General features: G+C 43.3%; 1 protein-coding gene across 3 annotated transcripts in view; it reads left to right on the top strand.

The window, feature by feature from the left end:
* The window catches only part of UNC5C (unc-5 netrin receptor C), a 433,268-nt gene that overhangs the window by 238,522 nt on the left and 173,970 nt on the right, over positions 1 to 20,776 (top strand). For all 3 annotated transcript variants that reach the window (XM_085641158.1, XM_085641156.1, XM_085641157.1), the window contains exon 2: positions 10,597 to 10,818. In XM_085641158.1, the coding sequence (XP_085497284.1) occupies positions 10,597 to 10,818 (222 nt within the window). The remainder of the gene's footprint in view (positions 1 to 10,596; positions 10,819 to 20,776) is intronic.

Here is a 20,776-nt window from a genome sequence, read left to right as displayed (position 1 = left end):
CTGCTTCAAGACTAATGTGTCAAAGCTAAAGCGAAGGTAAACACTGAAAAGGAACTGATGCTCCCCCGAGCTTTAATAATTCTGTGACCCCGTGTCAGCCATCACGGCGACTAATGGAAGGCACTGGGCAAATGTTTCAAAGTGCGCAGCACAGTGCCCGGCAGGGGGCTGGGGGGCCTGCCAGGCTAGACCTCTGTGACTGCATCGCATCCTTCAAGAGGGGCTCGCCCAGCAACCGTGCAGCACACATGCCAAGCACGCCACCCACTTAGCGCTTTACAGCCTGACCCCGAAAACATGATATTCTTTCCCACTCAGAGATGTAATTATCAGGGGGAGGAAGTGGATGAGTGAGGATGGGGGAGGGAGTGGGACAGCGAGCAGTTTTAAAGATGTGTAAAGTCTGTGTGCCTCTGTGTTCAAGAAGGACTTCTGTTGTGGGAAGACAAATGAGATGGCCCAGCCGAGCTTGACATTTCAACATGGCGCTTGGATTCCTTTAGCGTTGGGTTACATTCCTAAAACATAATGTTAGATTAGACTTAAGTCTATCAAATGGCAAACCTGGCACATAAGGTTCAACATCCAGCAGGCTGCTGCATGTTAGGAAATCAGAGCCTAAAGGAAACCCCCTTCAAAGCACACTCATTACACCAGAACTAAGGGTCAGATGTACAAAGTCATTTAATGGTTGCGAAGCCTACAGATTGGCTAAATCGCAGGGTTTGCAACTGCTATATTATTTTTTAAAATGTACTAAACCCATTTTGTAACTCGCTAAGCATGAACTGAACCCCAAAATAGGTTTAGAAATCGCAGTTTTTAAGGGCCTTGTTTAGCGTGTCGTTTCCAAAATGTACTTCGGAACGCTATGTATCAGTGGTTTGAGACAACAGTTTATGTCGCAATCCATTGATAGGTCACCAACTCCTCCAAGGAGGTAGTAACCCATTCGCAATGGGAAAGAGTCCCTAGGCATTTACATTTTGAGAATTTAAAAAAAGTTTGGGAGTGGGCTGTTGTCCGGTGGACAACTTCCAACTCGTAAACAAACTTTTAAAAAAAGTACATTATTTTCATGGATGCAGATCTGCTGACCCTGCAGGGTACCATCCCAGTGATAGCATCCAATCAGGAGTAAGTTTCAACTTGCAACCTTTCTCATAAAAATTGCTACTCACTCTGAATGGTGATTTTTGCAAATCGACCTACCAGCACATAGGTCTGTTTCTCAAAATCAGAACAAATTCACAAAAAGTCAGTGCGTAATTTCCAACCACTTTTTGCAATTCGATTCTTTGTTCATCTGACCCTACCTTCCAACTGGATAGACAGTACTTCTTTTCTGCCTGGTGATAATAGCTGGATCAAGAGGGACCTGGTAATGTTGGATCATCTGTTGCTGTAAATAGGGGAGAATCACGAAAATGATTAAAAACCACATTTGAGAAAGATGTTAATAGAGACCATAGTTAGGCAGAAAACAAAGAACACGCTTGCCTAATATCAACAGGAGAACATAGAAGAATGTTGTGGGTGAGTGGAGGACACCCTGTGTCTCAAAAGCAGCTTGATGTAATCTTTATTGGCATAATCAGGGTAACTACAGGGGGCATTAGAGGTAAGTCAGACCTTGCCAGCTGTTTATGCAGTGCATTTTCGATGAACTTCCGCTCTCCTCCTGCCTCATCTCAAACCCACTGCACCTCTGTGGAAATTAAATTTCGTTCTGCCAGCTTCTGACAGCGGCTCCTTTCCTAGCCATTAGAATCAGTCTTGCTTTTTCATTTCTGTACAAAAACTGCATTCCTAATTGCTATCTCTGCAGCACCAAAGGATTCATAAACTTTGCAAATTAAGAACTCAAGTTCCTACCCCCGCATTTCGTTAAATAAGGCTGTACATAATTAGTGGAGTTTAAAAAATATAAATTATTCTGCAGAGGAAAGGTTTAAACAGTCTAGTAAGTACAATACATACTTGGAGGTTTTCTTTTTTTAAACAAAGCAGCAGTAATGGCTCACGCATGTGTACATCGTAGGACAAAATATTAAAAATGTAAAAGCAGGAACGTAAAATTTTGAAAAAACACGAGCTATGGGAGCTGCTAATAAGATGCTAGAAACTTTTCAAAGTAGACATGCTGCTGTCAATCCCTTGATAATGCCAATAATACAGATATTTTCTAAATACGTAATAAAAAAACCTCTGCCTCTTATCAGAGCCTTCATCCTGGATTTTAAAAAAAACATTGCATGAGGTTTGGGTGTCATTTATGTATTTTGTTTAAAGGTTTTCTAAAGAGAGGATCTTTCTTCGAAGGCATTTGCGGGTTGTTACTGTGTTTGATCAAGAAATGAAGAGATTGTCTAACATAATGGCAAAGTAATATGTTTATGTCACAGCTGGAGGTTACCTTTGACAGGGGAGGAGCTAAAACCACAAGGAGGAGGAGGAAGAGATAAAGGAAGTAAAGAATGAGTAGAGGGTTGCTTTAGGAATAGGTGAGCATTATGCTCTGATTAAATGTGCACACGGGGAACGGGATTCGTATGCACAATAGGGTGATCTAAAGATCGGTGCATGGGGCCTTCCTGTCTTACGAGGATTTCCAATGAAGGCCTGAAGCAGAGCTCTCCTCCTGAGGATGGTGAATGTTTCGCGGTGTAGGATTTCCTTGCATCATGTGGAAGACCGGTCCTGAGACACCAGAGGGACTTCCTCGTGTCTCACAGTTGCAGACATTATGGTGGAGTAGTAAGGTCATAACCACGGTGGGGGGCCGCCATGCTGGCTCCCTCATGTAGATGCAGGCATCATTACGTCTATCGCACTGTACCAAAATGCCTGGTTCTCAACAAGTTAGAGCCGGTTCTCATGCCTCCATTTTGTCTTGCCTCTCACCTATTTAATTTAATTTCATTACATTTCTTTAATATTTTGTTATTAGTTTATATACACTGTTAACACGTTGCAATTACCTTAAAAGTACTAAAAACAGTAAACAAGCCAATAACCTATATTCCTAGCCTATACATTCCGAAAAACGTCCAATGTATAGAAGCAATATGTTTCTCACATCTTCGGCTCCTGCGAAATGTCGAAAAAAGTAATCAGTTCATAGGAACTCTCAACAATCCACGCAAAGATCCAAGCTAAACCACAAGTAGTTGAAGTGTCCAGGCATTGGTATGCACAAGCTAATCTGACTGACTGTGAACTCAGTTAAAGAAGAATAAGGGACATTATTGCACTTGATATGGATTGGGGCAAATCTTTAGCAGCTGTGTATGATCCAAATTTACACTGGTGAACCATTATCTAAACTTCGGAGAAGGAATGCCAACATTTCCTCTTCTGCATCATGTTCAAAACGAACACTTAGTTGCATTGTACGCACTCTCGAAAAGTGACTTTTGTCTGTCTCCCTTTCCTTTGTTTTTTACTCACTCAACCCATTGTTGAAGCCATTCTTGTCACTTCTGTGGGCACGGGTCGTCATTTGTTGAGAAACTGTTAATAAAGTTCGATCTGCATATATTTACATAAAGCGAGAAAAACATCGATGATTAGAAGGGAAAGTCAATAATTGTGATTAGGAAGTAAACAGAAAGTTCAATTTGCGTCAAGGTCGCCTGATTGGATTGGATCTTCAGTGCCGGCTCTCTGGCAGTCACCGGCTCTGCATGCGTAACGTAGAGAACGTGTGCCACTCAAGTTTCCTTCCATCAGCAATCATGCCCTCTGGTCATGGATGTGACTGTAGACCAAAGCCCCTAGTGCCCGCCACTCCCGGGCAGCAAATACACTGCTACAAATGTCTGCCAAGGGATCGTCAGGATTATGAACACTGCAGAGGACTCCCTTTGATTTATAGCTTGAACGTTACTTTCCATAAATGGTATAAATTCATTACCAAGAATCTATGTCACATGCATAATGGTTTACAGCTGCCTTTTTAGATCCATAGGTTTTTATTAGCATGTATCCAAAAATAGTTACTATTATTGTTCACTGACCATAACCAGATTATTTACAGTAGCTGAAAAAAAAGTGCTGTATGGCTTACGGTCATATAGAAAGGGATTCTACTTACTTTTTAACTCGGATTATGGCATTACCCTTACTAACTCTCTTACGGTCAGCAGTAAGTACCAAAACAAGTAAACCCTATATCTTCCTGAATATATGGACCACACAGAGCATCGCTGTGAATGGTATTCTGTCCTCCACATGCGCCCTTCGGACCATGCGAGAAGTCAATAAACAGCATAAAAAAATATAATCTCTGTGACCAGTCGATCCATCATTTTATTTGGTATAGGATAGATAAATGGGTATGATAAATGAGTTAAACTGATAAATGGGTCTCTTTAATTTCCAGTGCACATGTGACTGCGCACAAATTGTGTCCAGCATTGAGTTTAGGAGACACCATCTTCTTTCATAAGAGAGCGGTGTTCAGATTAGCTATCAAGAGCTAAGCGACAAGGTTATTGGTATGGGCCTAAACGGCACCAGGTGAAGCTGCCTTGAGACTCATGAAGACATACAGCGGGAGTTACTATGTCACACTCATAATGAACTATAATTATTTTGGACTAGCTCCAGTGTGTGTGACATATGACCCTGACCTATTCACCCCCTAAAAGGTAGACATCTCTGTCATGAGCTAATCTGCATCACCCTCTTGCGAACAGGTACCACAGGTACAGCAATTTGGAGGAAATACTTTTTATTTGGACCGCTCGAGTATTGATCTGCCTTGTTGCAGACATGCCTGCATCCAACCCCTTTTGACGTGAATACGAATAATGAAATCTACCATCACCATATCTTAAGTTCACTTTACAACCCTTTTTTATTATGGGCCATGTTCACAAATACTTACTGTGGGTCATATGTGAGATGTTAGGGAGAAATTGTGGTTAGGACATTAGTCAATTCAATTCAATTAAACTTTATTGTTTCAGCTTACAGGGGTATAGGTGTTAGCCATACAATACATAACATGAATTTAGGTTAACACTGCACATTAAACAGAATATATAAATTTCTACATTATCATACCCACATTACTAAGCCGTCAGCAAGGAATGGCCTTTGCCACAATCTTTGCAAGCAGTGGTTAAAGCCGCAGGCATTTACCATCAAAAGCACATGTGCTGATCAAAGTGCACCATTCAGTATCCAAAATTCTTCCTTTATCTAAAAGCTGTTGTTAAATTCTAAAACATTAAGTCAGTCTTTGGTAACCTGAATGCTAATGTGACCCATTGGACCCAAGAGACAAAAACTTATGACTTCATTTAGAGTTTTGATTTAATTGAAACTTCTCCAATTTTTGAAAGAAAGTCTAAATACAGAGGATAATCCACCGGCCAAATGTCCTCCACAATACTATCCCAACAGTGGAGGAAATTCAGCTGGTAGATCCACTTCACATATGGAATTTATTTTCCTCAAGATATTGGAGGATGGTAAATCCCCACCAAACTTCACATGAGGCCCATAGTATCTGTTGTTCTCTTCGGTCTGTTCTATTCAACTCTGGTTGGCGAAGGCGCACACCTTTCAGAATTTCACTATAACCACTGACTTTTTAAATGATTCCCAAAATAATGATTTACATGTAAATTCATCCCAGATGGATATCTTGCAAATCTGGTTTGACTCCAATCCAGGTAGACAAAGCCGGACACTTGCTATAGGCGTTAACAAATGCTGCTAATTTAATGGCCTCCAGATCTCAAACTCTTTCCCTCCGGAAAATACAGCAGGCCATGTTCTTGTGGCCAACACACCAAACCAAGCAGCTGCATCATTTTACCTTCTTCAAGATTATCAAAAATGTTAAAGTCTCTTATTTTATGCTTCCAAGACCTCTACAAAATGGCGTCTCCTCAGCCTTAGTAGCCTCCAGCCTTTCTTTTTCCCTCTCCGGGTCTTTGGCAGCGGGTTTTGATTGACAGTTTCAGCCTGTTTATTTTAATGTCTAGCTGACTGACTGTCTTCTGTAATTCTTGGAGCTTCTCTGCAAGTCTCTCTTCCATCTCAACCACAGCAGTCAGGATGGGATCTCCAGGCTACGGAACAGGCCATTTTGAGTGCCCGCCTGTGTTATATTTGGCCCTCTTATACCGTGGAGTAAAAACACCTCTTCTGTGCCTCGATGCTAGGTGGTGTTTTTCATATTTATGAAATTGTTTTCCAAGGCGTTCCTTTTTGAACACAGCCAGAAATATTCTGTAAGGAAAGTCTTTATGTCCCCCTCCCCCGCCTGTTTCTAGTTTCTAAAGCCCGATGCAAGTGAAGTACCGCAGAACATTACAGTGGTGTGAAATGTGTTATGAGGGCTGTAGTTCATAGGAAAAACGTATTTTATGCACAGAAATGAGAAAGTCATGAAACTGAATGTTTGCTTTAAGACCTTCTCCTGCAGCTTGCAACAAGGTATCTTTCTTAAAGGGGGGGGGGTCTGACAAGGGCATGTCTGAGATGGTAGGACATGCACTCTGCTCTAAAAATCCTCACTCACGGCAATGTAGAAAATAATTTCCAACGGCTCTGCAGAATCCTAAAAGAGGCTTATATTTTTTTGCAGTCCATCCCTTGAGCACCGACCGGAACCGTCTCAATCAGGCCAAAAGATGAGAAAAAGTAACGCCTTCTAAAACTGATTAACTATATATGCTAGAATCAGAAAAACAACAACAGAGTTAATACTACAGTCCCTATCACTGCCTATATCCTCTAGTATTGCACAAATCACGACTAGAGGTACTTTATAAGAATGGCGGATGCCTCATTTCTAAGCTTTTTCGGCCGTATGGGACCCTGAATATCTAAAAAGAGATCAGTGGCGGCTGGCATCTACAGGGAAGGGAGGGCGGCACGCGCAAGTATTAGTAATATAAACAAAACGTACCCGAACATTGTCGGCATCCTCCGGACCCCTTCAAAGGAATGGATGCTGCATTGCAGGCACCAATCCTGTTGCTGCTCTCATGCTGTAAGAGTGGTGTCCAGATTGGAAGGAGTGGCCACACTCAGCACTCCACATCGCCCTGGAGGCCTGCACTTACTTGAACCCAGTTGTCTTGAGATAGCTGGGTTGGAGGTTTCAAATTGAGCATGTCTGGCTGGGGACATGCGCAATTTGAAAAGGGACATGCGCACTTTGAAAAGTGTAGAAACAGCCCACCCTCTTCCCTGCTGCTGTCATTCAGCAGTGACCCCACCCAGTCCTGACGCTCAGTTCAGGACGGGAGAATTAAAAATAAAATGGTAATGAATTACCCTTTTATTTTTCATCTTTGGGGGTAATTTAAGAGGGGCAAAGGTCCTCCGCTCCAATGTAGAAGCCGCCCCTGCAAGAGACACTAGACCAGTACTAAAACAAGTGCTTAATTTGAGTGCCCGAAGCTATACTCAGAAGATGGTGGCCAGTACAATTTAATGTCGTTGCACTGAATACTATGGTCATAGTCTTTAATCCAATACCAGAGACCTCCTGTCCATTTTCCTCCCTGTCCCTTTTTTCTCCTCTTGCAGGTTCCTGCTTTCTCTCCTTGTTACGGTTTTGCCTCTTTCTCTTCCTCCATCTTACTGATTTGTGTGTTTTTCCCTCTCTTGCACTCAGTAAATATCTGATGTGGTAAATAATTGCCTCTGCCCACAAATAAGTGCGGGTGTCCCCAACAGGCAACCACCGGCTCAAATTAAGCACTGACTAAAACTACGTGGAACTTGCTCTTGGTGCTTATCATCCCACACCCTCAAGCTGCTAGAGATGTCATGTTCACATTAGTCCTTAACCTTCTTCATTGCTGCCAAGGTCACAACAACTGAACCCCTCCCAGTATATTACTTTTGATTGCTCACTGATGCAACTCAGGCGTCATTTATCCATGGACTAATGCACCTATGCAAAAACTCTGTAACTGACCTGAAGTTTTTATATTTGAGTCACATCAGGGTTAGACCCAGGCTTACCTTTCGGAGTTTAATAACTACAGTGCCTTTCAAGAAGAGCACCTCCTATATATATTGCTTACTTATATCCCAGTGGAGATTACACACACTATATAAAATCAACCATTAAAAGAAAAAATGGCATTTTGTAAATAGAATAATTCTTCATCTGGGTGATGGCGTTTCAGCGTGCCACATTTGACTCCGCCTTGCTGTGGCGCTTGTAAGTTCATAGGTCAGAGAGATGTGGTGAACAAGTGCAGCATGTGGCATTTTCTTGGTGCTTAATGTTCATTGTGTGATACGTTGCATCTTTTCAATCCGCTAGAGTGTTCTCCTCCAATCTTCTAAAGCTGCCTGATGTTGTTGATCTTTACGCACCTCCTTGAACTGCCTGCTTCTCTAGAAGCTTTGCTACGCAGGCATCTCACTTTTTTCCCATTCTGCGGCGCTCACATCTCTTGCTCTCGACTTCCGCCAAGTACCAGAATTGATCCTTCCTTCCTGTAAGAGCAGATAGAGCAAAAGATGAGGTTTTGATTATGTTTTTTGATGCTTAGAGGGAAAAGAGACACTGGAACCCACTCAACCGCTTCACGGTATCACGCCACCTCCCCTGAGGTATGGAGCGCTGTCGGCGCGAGGCTTTTAGCATTGTTTTTCATCCCTGCTCAGCACCCACTAAGTGTACATCTTTCACATCACTTTGAGACAGGATACCCATCTGTCAGATTATATTCCTGGCTGCTGCTGTTTGATTCTAAACATTTTTGCATTCTCCCATCAGAGGGAATGTGCCTCTGTCACTTCTGAAGCTGGTGTCCTGGTATCACGGTAGAGCTCAATGCTGGCCCAAAAATTATAACGCGGCGTTCTGACACTGGCACTGTCAATGAAGTGCATCCTTGATTTCTTTTACTCCTGCGCCAGCTGGCTGCGAATTTTAAATGCGCATTATCTCCTCATTGTTGTCTTGGGTCTACTTGTTCAAGCTGGCTACTCATAAAGGCAAGGGGAAGAGAGGCCTGCAGAGTGCTGTGCTTATAAATGAAAGCCCCTCCTCTCCACAGTTCCTCGTGCTCCTTCTGCATCCTATGTGGTGAGCCAGGAAGGTAACCCTCTGACATTTCATCTCCATAAATGCCGACATGATGAGGACGGCTAACCTTTTGGTGTACTTCACAGACCTGATCTTTTCTGGGACCATTATTGATCAATACAGCTGTCAGTCAAAAGAGCACGCGCGGCTGAAAGCAGAGAAAAGTGAAAATTGAGGCAGGCTGTTAGGTGTGCTGGTTTCCACATGATGCGTCTGTCGGTAGTCGCGCCTGTCCATCGCTTGAGCTGCGTATCATGGCCGCCCTGAATGTTCTTACATGCTAATGAGGATGACTCATGGTGTCCAAGCAACGTATGTTTTTTTTTTTTTGTGGATTGGAGCTTAGTGTAGCAGTAATCAAGAGAAGAAGAAAGTCTTTTGGCAAGGATAGAGGGAAAAGGCTGGTACTGGAGAATGTTGTCGCTAACAGAGAGTGGCATTCTCCTATTAAGGTGCTGCCAGCATTGCTCCTGGTCACAGTAAATTACAAGACCCCATTTTGATGGACATAAATTGCTCTAGGATTGAAAGTGGGTAGGTTCTCCTGGAAGTCGAAGAAACCATTTAGAAATGTGTTGAAGCAGCTAGATTTCTCTTGCCACATGCCGCCAATAACACTGCAAAGCCCGGCTGTCCGATCGAAGGATTGTTGGACACTAAAAGCTTAGCAGGTACACTGTATGAGATTTGTTGATAAAAAGAGCTTTTTCCTCGAGCTAGATTTCATATCTCCAGGCCTCTCTGCCGTACACAGTAACTCTTTGGACCATGTCCAACAGTAGCACTATTACATACATATAGATACACATAGCGCCTCACGTATGTTGATGTCTAACAAAGTCTATGAAGATCTTCAATATATCTCGATGCCACTAGCTCAAACTTCCCTATTGTCTTTGTCAAGGTCCAGATCTGTACACTCCAGATATACAAATGAAATCTTTACCTCACGTTGCCGCAAGTTGTGGAGGACACCCTATTAGTATGGGTTTCTGGGATCTACCCATTAAACAGCAGATTATGCGACCCAAGGCATTCCCCTGTCAACACAGACTAAGAGTGCAGATAGTGGCATGATCCTTTCTGATGCACGTTCATGCCTCCTTGGTTCTTGCGCTTCTGTGGCAGTTCAGAAATGGGCCGCAAATTGAACAGATTTGTAGACCGATCCATCTGCTTAGATTTTGTAGTACCATCTCAAATCTTTCCATGGTGGTGAACAATTGTTTTTTCTTTATTTTGTCTTGAATTGCTTAAGGAAATCTTCCACTGCATGCACTAGATTAAGTTTGATTGTATTACTCGCAAATAGAAGCCTTGGCATGATTTATGCACTAGGCGTGTTCCTCCCTTTGCCATCAGATGTTTTAACAAGATTAAATCCTTAAAATAGCTGTAATGTGACATTCTTAGGAAAATACTTGAAAGAACACATGATTCTTTTACTGTCAAAGTCAAAAAGCTGTGATATGCCACTAATATCAGCTTAACTAAATTCTGCTTCTTTTTTGTCTCTCCTGCAGATGATGACTTCTTTCATGAGCTCCCCGAAACATTCCCTTCGGATCCGCCTGAGCCTCTGCCTCATTTTCTCATTGAGCCTGAAGAAGCCTACATGGTAAAGAACAAGCCAGTGATCCTGTATTGTAAAGCCACGCCGACCACTCAGATCTACTTTAAGTGTAACAGCGAATGGGTCAACCAGAAGGACCACGTGGTGGATGAAAGAGTGGACGAAACCTCGGGTAAGTGAGTGGATGTGCCTAAAATAAACGTCACATTGTTCTGCCCTGTCAAGTTGTTGTGGTGAGGAACTCATTGATAACTCAAGTAGTGGTGATGGATTCATTGATAACTCTGGGGTATTATAGGCAGGTTTTTGGGACAATTTTGCCTGAACCTTTGTGCAGATATTACTACAATATTTTTAATATTTCATGGGTAGATGCCCTTCTTGTGTTATCTTTTCTAAACAGCAGGTATGATTTATTTATGTTCACCCGTTTTCAACTTCACTGTGCTTGACATTATGTACACATAAGTAAATAACCTGATGCACACACAGTCATGCACACATATAAATTTGAGTAACATATTGTACTCTCAGGGTTCCTTTGACATTTACAAGCCACTGTGGTTCATGATGTCACCAGAACTCTTCAATCGGAATATCGGGCCATATTACAAATTTACCTCTATCTCTCACTTTGATTTATGGGAATGCAAGTACCCCTATAATGTTGTTGTTGTTCTCCTGTGTGCCTGGAAGCACCTACTGAGCGCGTGTTTGGGCTTGGATCAGATTCATTTTGTTGGACTGCAGTGTCTGTGTGACCCACTGTGCACGTCTCCCTTGTACATGTGTGCGACAGGCACAGAGCTACTGAAAAAAACCTGGCTAAAACTAGAGAGCAGAGTGTTCCGTCATTCACCATTTGGAGGGAGAGGCTATCCCCAGCAAATGTTCAGGATAACCGCTAACTTGCTAATGATTCCCATGTGCATTCATTTGACATAAATTGCATGAGGATGTTATCTTGACCATTTAGCACAGATCAGCATCTCGTGGACCAACGATGGACAACCCTGATGCAGCCACTGTGCGTCAAGTGCTGTCAGGAAGTGCAATGAGGATCCTTCACCTCAATCCAATTACAAGTTTCTTTGTTTCTTTATATTTCATGTATCATCGATAGATTCACCATGTCTTCAAAAGTAGCTGTAACACACATTTATAAGGAGTTATCTTACATATCATATAGCTATAGCTTACACATTTAAACTTAGCATTAATTGAAATTCGTACACCTCTGAAGTTTAAAAGTCTTGTCTCGAACAGCCTACCACATATCGCTGGGCTTACGTATCTCTTGTTCCGATGACGAGCACAAGATTGAATTGAAAAAAGCCGGGGTAGCCTTGGGGAAGGGGATAATTGGAATCTCTGTCCAGTCATGACACGTCTTTTGGTTAATCACAGAGATCTTTAAGTCCTGTCAGGCAACTGGCCACCATTCCATTAGCTACATGGCGACGAACAGTTATGATATGAGCGCAGAGCCCGGCATTAATTAATGTTGTCTCTTTTTAGAGAGTCTGTGGTTACCTCTCCCAGGGATAAAAACGTAATCCCCCAAAAACGTGGTCAAATATTAGCCACCTGACTTTCTTAGAAAGCCTTCACGGATATTCTTGATCGGTGAGATAGGTTTCAGAAATAGAAGATGACTGATTTCGGTACCTTTCAAGCAGTACAATCAGAATTATCTTGGAACTTTTGAATGCAGAGCCACCAGAGGGAGCACCTGACCAAAGGCTCCTGCCTCGAAAGTCACTGAATGGTCACTGTAAATCAGGCCCATTCAATTTTGTCTCATTATACAAGATCTTTTAAGGGCCAGTGAGCCTGATGCTGTAACCCTGCTCAGCAAATGTGAGCACAGTTTTGGATAGGACTGCCAGAAGTTTTCCAGGGGTAAGCACAAAACAAGGTATAGAGCTGAAATTATGCTCTCATGAGATATACCCAGTTCTTGTTCCACCTCTATCTCTAAAAGACACCTTTGCATCTTCAATGACTCCTGTATTGATTCTGGGTGTGATCCCAAGTTTGTTGAACGAGGGGCGGGGCTAGTCAAATCCCACCTAAAGAGGTCTGATTTGGATTTGTGCATTGAATCCGAATATAGACCCATATCTTTGCCTGCTGTGATTGCTAAGATTGGGGAAAAGGCATTACCAGGTGGCTTACCAGTTATCTAAAAGACAACCAACTTTTGTATCTTAGTCGGATAGGCTTTCGTCCAGGGATGGCCACAGATTATAGTTTGCAGAACTTTAGGCTAGGTCTAGATAGTGGGTACCTCTTCTGTCATATTCTGTTAAACCTATCTACTGCATTTGATACTGTGATACAGCAGAACATCCCAGCTTAGCTTGTCGGTCGGTAGCAGTTTGTCTACAGGGAGAGGTGTGTTTTACTTCTTTTCTGTCTAGTAGGGAGCAATACATTAGTCAGTAGGTAGTATACAGAATAATCATCTAAATATTGTGTCCAATGATTTGAAAATTGTATTCCTTTTGAATGTTGATTTTTTAGTATTACTTCCGGGGGACAATATTTTTGTTAATAATATTTAGGGCATGATATTTATATCAGACGGTATTCTGATAATGATATTCTGATAACACACCGGCAGACATTGGCTCTACCACCATATCAGTTTAAGTCGCATACTTTTTCTTGTGAAGTCTATCACGGCTTCTTTCTGTCTCGTATTCTGTTTAATATCTGTATGCAGCCCCATCTTTAACATCATCTAGGATTGTGGATTAGATGTAGTGGCATGCACAAGCGATACCAGTTAACTCTGGAGTTTGACAGCTACCATCACAGATTCAAGACACTCTTATGTGCTGCTCAGTCACCCTTTTGTGTATTAGTGTGACATTCTTGAAATGTGATGCTTCAGAGATAGACGTGTTGGTCCAGGGTCAAGATACGCTGTGGGCTCCTGCTTCTTGGGGCAAAGAATCAGAGCACCCCCAATGCCTATTCCTAAAGTTAAAAACTCAGAAGTCTTGTCTCTTGTCTGGATAAGAATCTCAAACTCAAGAGCCAGGTTAATGTGGTGGCGTCGTCATGCTTTCATCAGACCAGAATGAATGCTTCCTTTTGTTCCTCCTCACTTAGGAGTAGTGACAGTCAACTCACCCATTCTGTCCAGAATTGACTATGCAAATACTTGCTATGTGGGTCTACCAGCCTGCTCAATCCAGAAGCTACAAGAAATTGCAAACAGGGCAGTATATGCTAGTACATCTGGTCTGTAAACTCAATCAGTTTGATAGGGTCTCTGAGGCCCATAAGGGACTGCATGCGCTCCCGGTGGCACGGCAGAAAAACAGGTACAGGTCAAGTCTTACAGCCATGCCCATAAAGCCTTTTATGGTTTTGGTTCCAACAGGCTCGGGGGCAGATTATCAAGGCATGTCTGTGTGTGATCTCTTTGTTCCTTCTCATATCTGCTACTTTCTTTACCCAATTTCAGGTAGACTTTGTGTGGTGGGAGGAAATATTCAGTCTTGGTTCGAAAGCTCTGGAACAAAACAGAGCACATTAGAGATCAGGTCTCCTTTCAGAGAGCTCCTCAACTCAACTGTTTTGGGGAAATGTATGTGCACCTGGAGAGTTCAGTCCCCCTCTTTGAAGTACGATCAGAGTCTTAGTGCCATCCTGCCATATCGGTGAACTTGTGCTTTAAATGTTCTTTATTCACACGCTCACTCATTCCCCTTAAGCAAGTGAGAATGAGATTGATGGCTCTCAGTGTAGTAGGATCATGTGCTTTAGAATGTATAAATGCATCTCTTGATTTGCAAAAACATCCTTAAGTGCAGCTCAGTCAGAAGACAGAACCTTAAATTTGACCTCTGTCTTTCAATGAACAGCAAATGTGACAAGATAAGAGGAAGATTTAAAGGCCTGTTTACAGGAGTCGATTACTCCTGCAAGGATACAGTAAGCAAGGGATGCTCTACTGGAGGGACGAACTCAAGCAGCTGGACAGCCTAAAACAAATAGAAACTAAGCAGATGTGAGTTACTAACCACAAAGCCAATGGTAAGCAATGGGAGAAATGCATTCCCAAAAAAGCTTTCCAGAAGTCCTCAAGATGCCTTTTGCAAACTAGACTGCTGTGCTGTCTGGTAGTCCTTCGACTGTCTCCTATCGTTCTCCTCCCTTGGCCTTTCTTCCTTTTTTGCCAATCTCTCTATTGCTCGGGGTAAAAATCTGATGATGAAAAAAAGTTGAACATACCCATTGTTTCTGTGTGTGGCTGTTTTAGAGTAAATCCTTTAATGGCAGGCAGAAGAAGGGCAATGTGGTGCGATCTTGTGCATGAGATCGCAACTGTTCCAAACCAACTTTTATTAAAATGCTCATTTTTCTTGACTTTGAATCTGTTGTTGTATTCCATTTTGAGGGAATGGGTAGGTTACCCGTGGCAGAAAGCTGTACTTGTTTATGTATATCATTTTGTGTCATGCACACTGATAGACTCCATTGCTGTTAGGTGCTAGAGTGAGGCAAGCCAGCAGGGGGCTGATGATTCGCCGAGAGGGAAGGAAGAAAGCTAGAAGATGGGGATGCAGGTTTAGAGAGGTGGATGAGGCTCAGAAGCAATGTGATGGGGTGATGGGAGGGAATCTAACAACCAAGACCATTGACTGGGAGGCATTGTTCTCCTTTGCTCGTGAATTAAGTTCTAGTATTTCTAGAAGATTGATTAATCTAAGGCAAGGGTGCAGTGGTATCATGCAATCTTGTCCCACGTCTATGAGGGTACTTGTACTGAGCCTTCCTTTGCATTTTCAGATGAGGCACAGGCTTTTAAAGATGGTTCTGGAGTTAACAAGGAGTGGGTGAAAGATGTTTCTCTGTGGTGTGGTGGTCTGACATCTTTGAAGGCTGAAAATCGGAAGGACTGCAACATTTTGTGCATTTGTAATCTCTTTATTTGTTAGGTGAACAGGCCGTGCTAGTAGATGAAGCAATAGTTGACTAGGGTGCCTACCAGTGTGCAGTGATTTTCAGCTACGAAGAATTGTAGGGTATGTTGAATCTCCTACATTGACAGAATGGCAATTGAGACTACGGGCCGGATTACAAGCCCACGGACTGCCAGACTTGTGGGGACGTGGCGGTCTTCTGACCGCCCTATTAAAACTAGGGTGGTCGGACGGCCATTGCACCACCGCACCCGCCAGTGATCGGAGATGTGGCGGTCTTGAGGCCGCAATATGCTTGGCAGGACTGCCAAGATTATTACGAGTTTCTTCTCTGCAAACTGTTTTCATGGCGGTTCCTTCCCCACGCAAACCGAGGTGGAGAGGAAAGAAAGGGGGCCTTACAGGTCCCCCTTTTGACTCTGGGCCATGGGGGGTGTGCATGGGGACACATGTTGTGCCGCACTTTGTGCATGCACCCCAGTACCTGCACGGCATGGGCTGCAACAGTCCTTTTCCATGCCGGTACTGCTTTTTCTGTAGTCCCTGCACATCAGATACTATAGAAGAATCTGTATCAATCCCTGTGACTGTTGTCAAGCATCTCCCTGTGACCATCCTGAATTTCCTCAGAGCCCTTACAAGCCAAGTAAAGCTTTGTAACTTGGCCCTACATTGGAAGCATGTCCCTGAAAACTCTCGAGAGACGACCCAGTAGGAAAGGTTTGGAAAAAAACAAATGTTGCTTCGTTGAATTTTGATACATCAAAGAAAACAGAAAAACAGAAAGAGACAAGACCAGCCGCTGGGTAAGCCTCCCTGGTGACTCCATGTGTGAAACGACTACGGCCCCGCTCTCCCCGTGCCCTCGATTTTCCTGTGAAGTGTGGCGCCTGCTCAGCCCTGTGAAGAAGGAGCCAAGCTCTCCTCCAGCAGGGGACATGCTGCATCTCAGCCGTGATAGGGGTCACGTGACCACCATTTTACCGCATATTATTTTTGTACTCCAGATTCGCGCCAGAAATACGTACACACCACCTCTGCTCTCCCGGGCAGTGCAAGGCGGTTGGAGTCTGATAGCATTTTTAAGTTTGCGTGATTTCTTCAGCTTGCTTTCACAAAGTGCCAAAAAGCAGCGGTGCCTGTTGTCTTCCTCTTCTGTAGGCCTGATTGAAATTCATCTGCAGGCCTCTTGACTGACTGGGGAGCGCTTCAATTTTGCATGAGCTCTAAGCTGGGTACTGGGAAGCATTAGCCCGCGCCAAGGGTCCAGAGCACTAAGAGGAGCATGTCAGTGCCCTGAACCAGACATAAAGCGCGCACAGATTTTCTGTGGGAAGCCACAACTGCAGCTCTGCGTAAGACAAGAACCTCTGGCAGCTGGCTCTTGCTCGAGATGTAACAAAAACATTTAAAAAAAACACTGGCCTCTAAATCGAGACACTTGGATATGACTTGGGTTCTGTGAAAATCCACAAATGTACTTTCTATAAACAGTCAAAAAGATTTAATCTTGAGGCAGGGCCTGGAAGCCATGACACCATCTGTCTTTTTATAATGCACAGTATATTGTATTCTGAATATTATTTTCTGATTAATATTATATTATATTATTATTGTATTTAATGTATATATATTCTGGATATTATATTATTGTTTATATTATATATAAATATGTATCTGTTATATATATTAAATATATTATATTACATATTTTATATATAAATATTATATATTATTGGAGAGAGGATGTAGCCTTATGGCTAGAGCGGTCGACCTCCAAGCTGGGGAACCGGGTTCGAGTCTCGGCAACGACGCTTAACATCCTGTGATTCTGGGCAAAACACTTAGGGGCAGATTTATGTTCCCTGGCGCATCCCTGCAAATCAGCATGGATGCGCCAGGGAAAATGCGTCACGCATGTTTGCCCTTGCGGCGCATCGTGGCGCAAGGACAAGCAGATACGTGACGCATCTGCCGGCGTAAGGTTGGCGCAGTGCTGAAGTTGCGTCGCAAGCGCGACGCAACTCCAGCACTGTTCCAACCTTTCCTATCCCTAACATGGTGCGTCGAGCCTTACGCCTGCTTCAAGCAGGCGCAAGGTTTTGACGCCTCAGCGTTGGGAAAGTGACTCAGTGAAATCTTATAGATTTCACTGAGTCACTTTTCAGGGGCGTTCCTGCGACGGAACGCCCCCCCCTGAGTTGAAACGCCCACATGAAACCAGACGCAGGTTTCATGTGGCGCAGGGCTTTACACCGTGACGCATCTCCATAGATGCGTCACGATGTAAATGGGGCGCAACATGGCGCAGAGTTTACGCCGCCGCTGCGTCATAAAAGTGACTCAACGGCGGCGTAAAAGTGGCGCAAGTCTGATATAAATCTGCCCCTTAATCTCCCCGTGCCTAGGAAAAGTGAATGTGCTTGTCTGTAAGGAAACTGGTGCTCATGTAAAGCGCTCTGATACCCGATGTCTCGTGTCTAGTTCGCGCTATATAAACCTCTAAAAAATATATAACATTGAATATTATATTCTGTATATTAAAGCTGAATGAATAAATAAAGCTTTATCAGCCATTCCTCGCCATGCTTTGCTTACAGATAAGCTTAGATCGAACACAGTGGTGCACACTTTTTGCCTGTGATGTTCACTTTGCCGAGCAAAGCGGCAGCGGGTGCTAAAATACCAATGAGTACGAATGTGGCGTCACCTACTAAATTTTTCCCGAAAATGTTGCGCTTACACAGGGAAGTCAAAAATCAAATGTAGAACTTTAAAGGAACAAACTCATACGAAAGCGTGCGAAAAAGGTTACCATGTGGTACTGAAAAACATGCCTTCCTGTCTCCTGTAAAAGCTCGCTCATCATTAAATGGTCTTGCAAAATATACGTACATATCGTGTAAATAAAGTTTATGAACATCAAATGCAAAACCACTTTGCGTGTGAATGGCCCCGGAGCGAGGACGGTTTTATGTGGATGGTGCAAATTTAAATATCGCATCTTGGGTCATTTTCCACCAGATAAAGAGTTTTTCCTTTTTCCCAGAAGCAACCGTCTGCTTAAGGCCTGGGCGAAATATGAATGTTAATTAAACAAGGAGGAGGGCCGTGAATAGCGAATAGAGCTCGCGCAGCTCATTATAACAGGTTCCCACCAACAACCTCGACGATGCCGCATGCTTCAGTTCTTCCTCATTGTTAAGCGAGCACAGCTGCAAACAGCCCGTGGCTAAAGTGACAGCGCGCCGCCGCGCGCGGCCGGTAATTAACCACCGGGAATCGCGGAGGCTTATATCAAAAGGGCCAGCTTGGGTACTCCCAGCCAGAGGGCACGGCACCACCCAATCGGGATAATTCATGGTGTGAATGTCACCTCACCCCCCCATGTTCGCTTGACGAGCTCTTTGCCTCCGATCTTGGAGAAGGCCTTCTCTTGTGACGAACAAGCGCCCCTTAGTAAACTGGGGTCTTTGGAATCCCAGGGTGCATCAAAGAGCGGGAAAATATCTCCTGAGGTTTCACTCCATCAAAATAAAGAAAGTTCCAGAATCTTTTCGTCTCTTCTTAGAAAACTTTTGATGCCACAGCATAATGAACTTGATTTACCGAGGAATGATGTTGCGCAACGTCTTGAGTGCAACACACCCTTTAGTATACATTTCGTTTAGGATTTTGCAGGTGCTGCATGCTATCTTGAGATGCGAGGAGCTATCTCTGTGGATCGGAATCGAGTATTTGGGAAGGATAAGTCCAATGCTAGATGCAAGATTTTGCCTATGTTCGTTCTACGCTGATTCAACTTCCGAGACACAGTCAGTGGGCTCTCCGAGCGACAGGCAGTGACGGCGAGAAGTGTCCGGGCGTGGGGCCTGTATTTGTAGCCCACCCTTGCCAATTTCTGAAAGACATGGGTCAGTGGGGCATTGCTAATATATAGGCAGATCGGCTAGGTAGAGGCTTAGGTATATATTTATATATTTCATTTCAAACATTCAATTCAGCATAGAATGAGTTCTGGAGTATTTAAATATAGAATTACTCTATTCACTTACATTCTGCATCAAAAAGACAGCTAAACTTCAGCCAGGCTATGCCAAGAATTATCCAGCAGTAGGACTAAAGAAGAAATATGAAATCAAAGCGCTAAGGAATGCAGATTTAGACCCTCGTTATGAGTGGCCCCTAAAAACTCCTGGTATTTCCCTCCCCTAGCTTTCCAAGGCTCATGTTAAATTCAAAAGGGGAAGAGTTTATAACGGGTTTATGAGTATTTGGAGAAGAACCTATGCAAATGAGATTTACCATACTTATTTCCTCATGTTTATCTCAGGTATTCCACCCAGCCGCTAAAATCTCTGAGCGAAAGACGACTAAGCGGCAGAATTCCCGCTAAACTCAGAAATCAGATTTGTAACTTCTGTTATCAGAATAATAGGCCACTCGTAATGAGGGCTAGAGAAGGACAAACTTAAAGAAAAGAAACCTCCAAAAAGTGCTGTAAAACAAAAGTTACATTGAGAGATATACATTTTGATGAATTTTAACTAGCATAATAGAGTATTGATTTTAAGTTTTTCAAGTTCTGTGGCAGTGGGAGGGAGTGTCAGTTTTCTCAGCATGGAAGCGGAGAGACCCTCAAAGTATTGTCTCAAGCTAACTTGTGGACGGTAATGGAGCCTGAGAACATTCATATGCTCTTGGATGGGGGGATGGTGCTGGGCGACCTTTTGAAACGAGGGGCGTGGCCATGAGATATTTATACACTACAAAGTGTGTTTGAATCGTGTTATTGCTTTGATTGGGGGACAGTTGAGACATTTCATGGCAGTGTTGCTGAGCCCAGGATGCTGCATGCCAAGGGTAAGATATAGCTTATACTTTTGGATACTTGGTGTTCGGCCGGTTTCCGGATTGGGAGTGGGCTGGAGGTGGTGCTGCAACCGTCCAGCAGAGGCGCAACCACTGCCAGCAGCAATGCAGCCTTTCAATGTAAGAGAAATAAGGGGTTACACCATATAGAAACAGTAGGTAGTGGAATACCTTTTTAGTGGAAGTGTCGCCTTTTGGAGCAAACTGTGAGCCTTCATCCATCCAAAAACTGAACATCGTTTACTAGTAATTGGTGCAATTTTCATTATCTAACTCAGAGTTAGGATTTATCTAGCAGGCTGGATAGAAGGTTCAGCC

This window comes from Triturus cristatus, chromosome 2_2 (assembly GCF_964204655.1).
Source record: "Triturus cristatus chromosome 2_2, aTriCri1.1, whole genome shotgun sequence".
NCBI lineage: Eukaryota > Metazoa > Chordata > Amphibia > Caudata > Salamandridae > Triturus > Triturus cristatus.
Note: the sequence above shows the minus strand (reverse complement) of the source record. Positions and strands in the feature narration are given on the sequence as shown.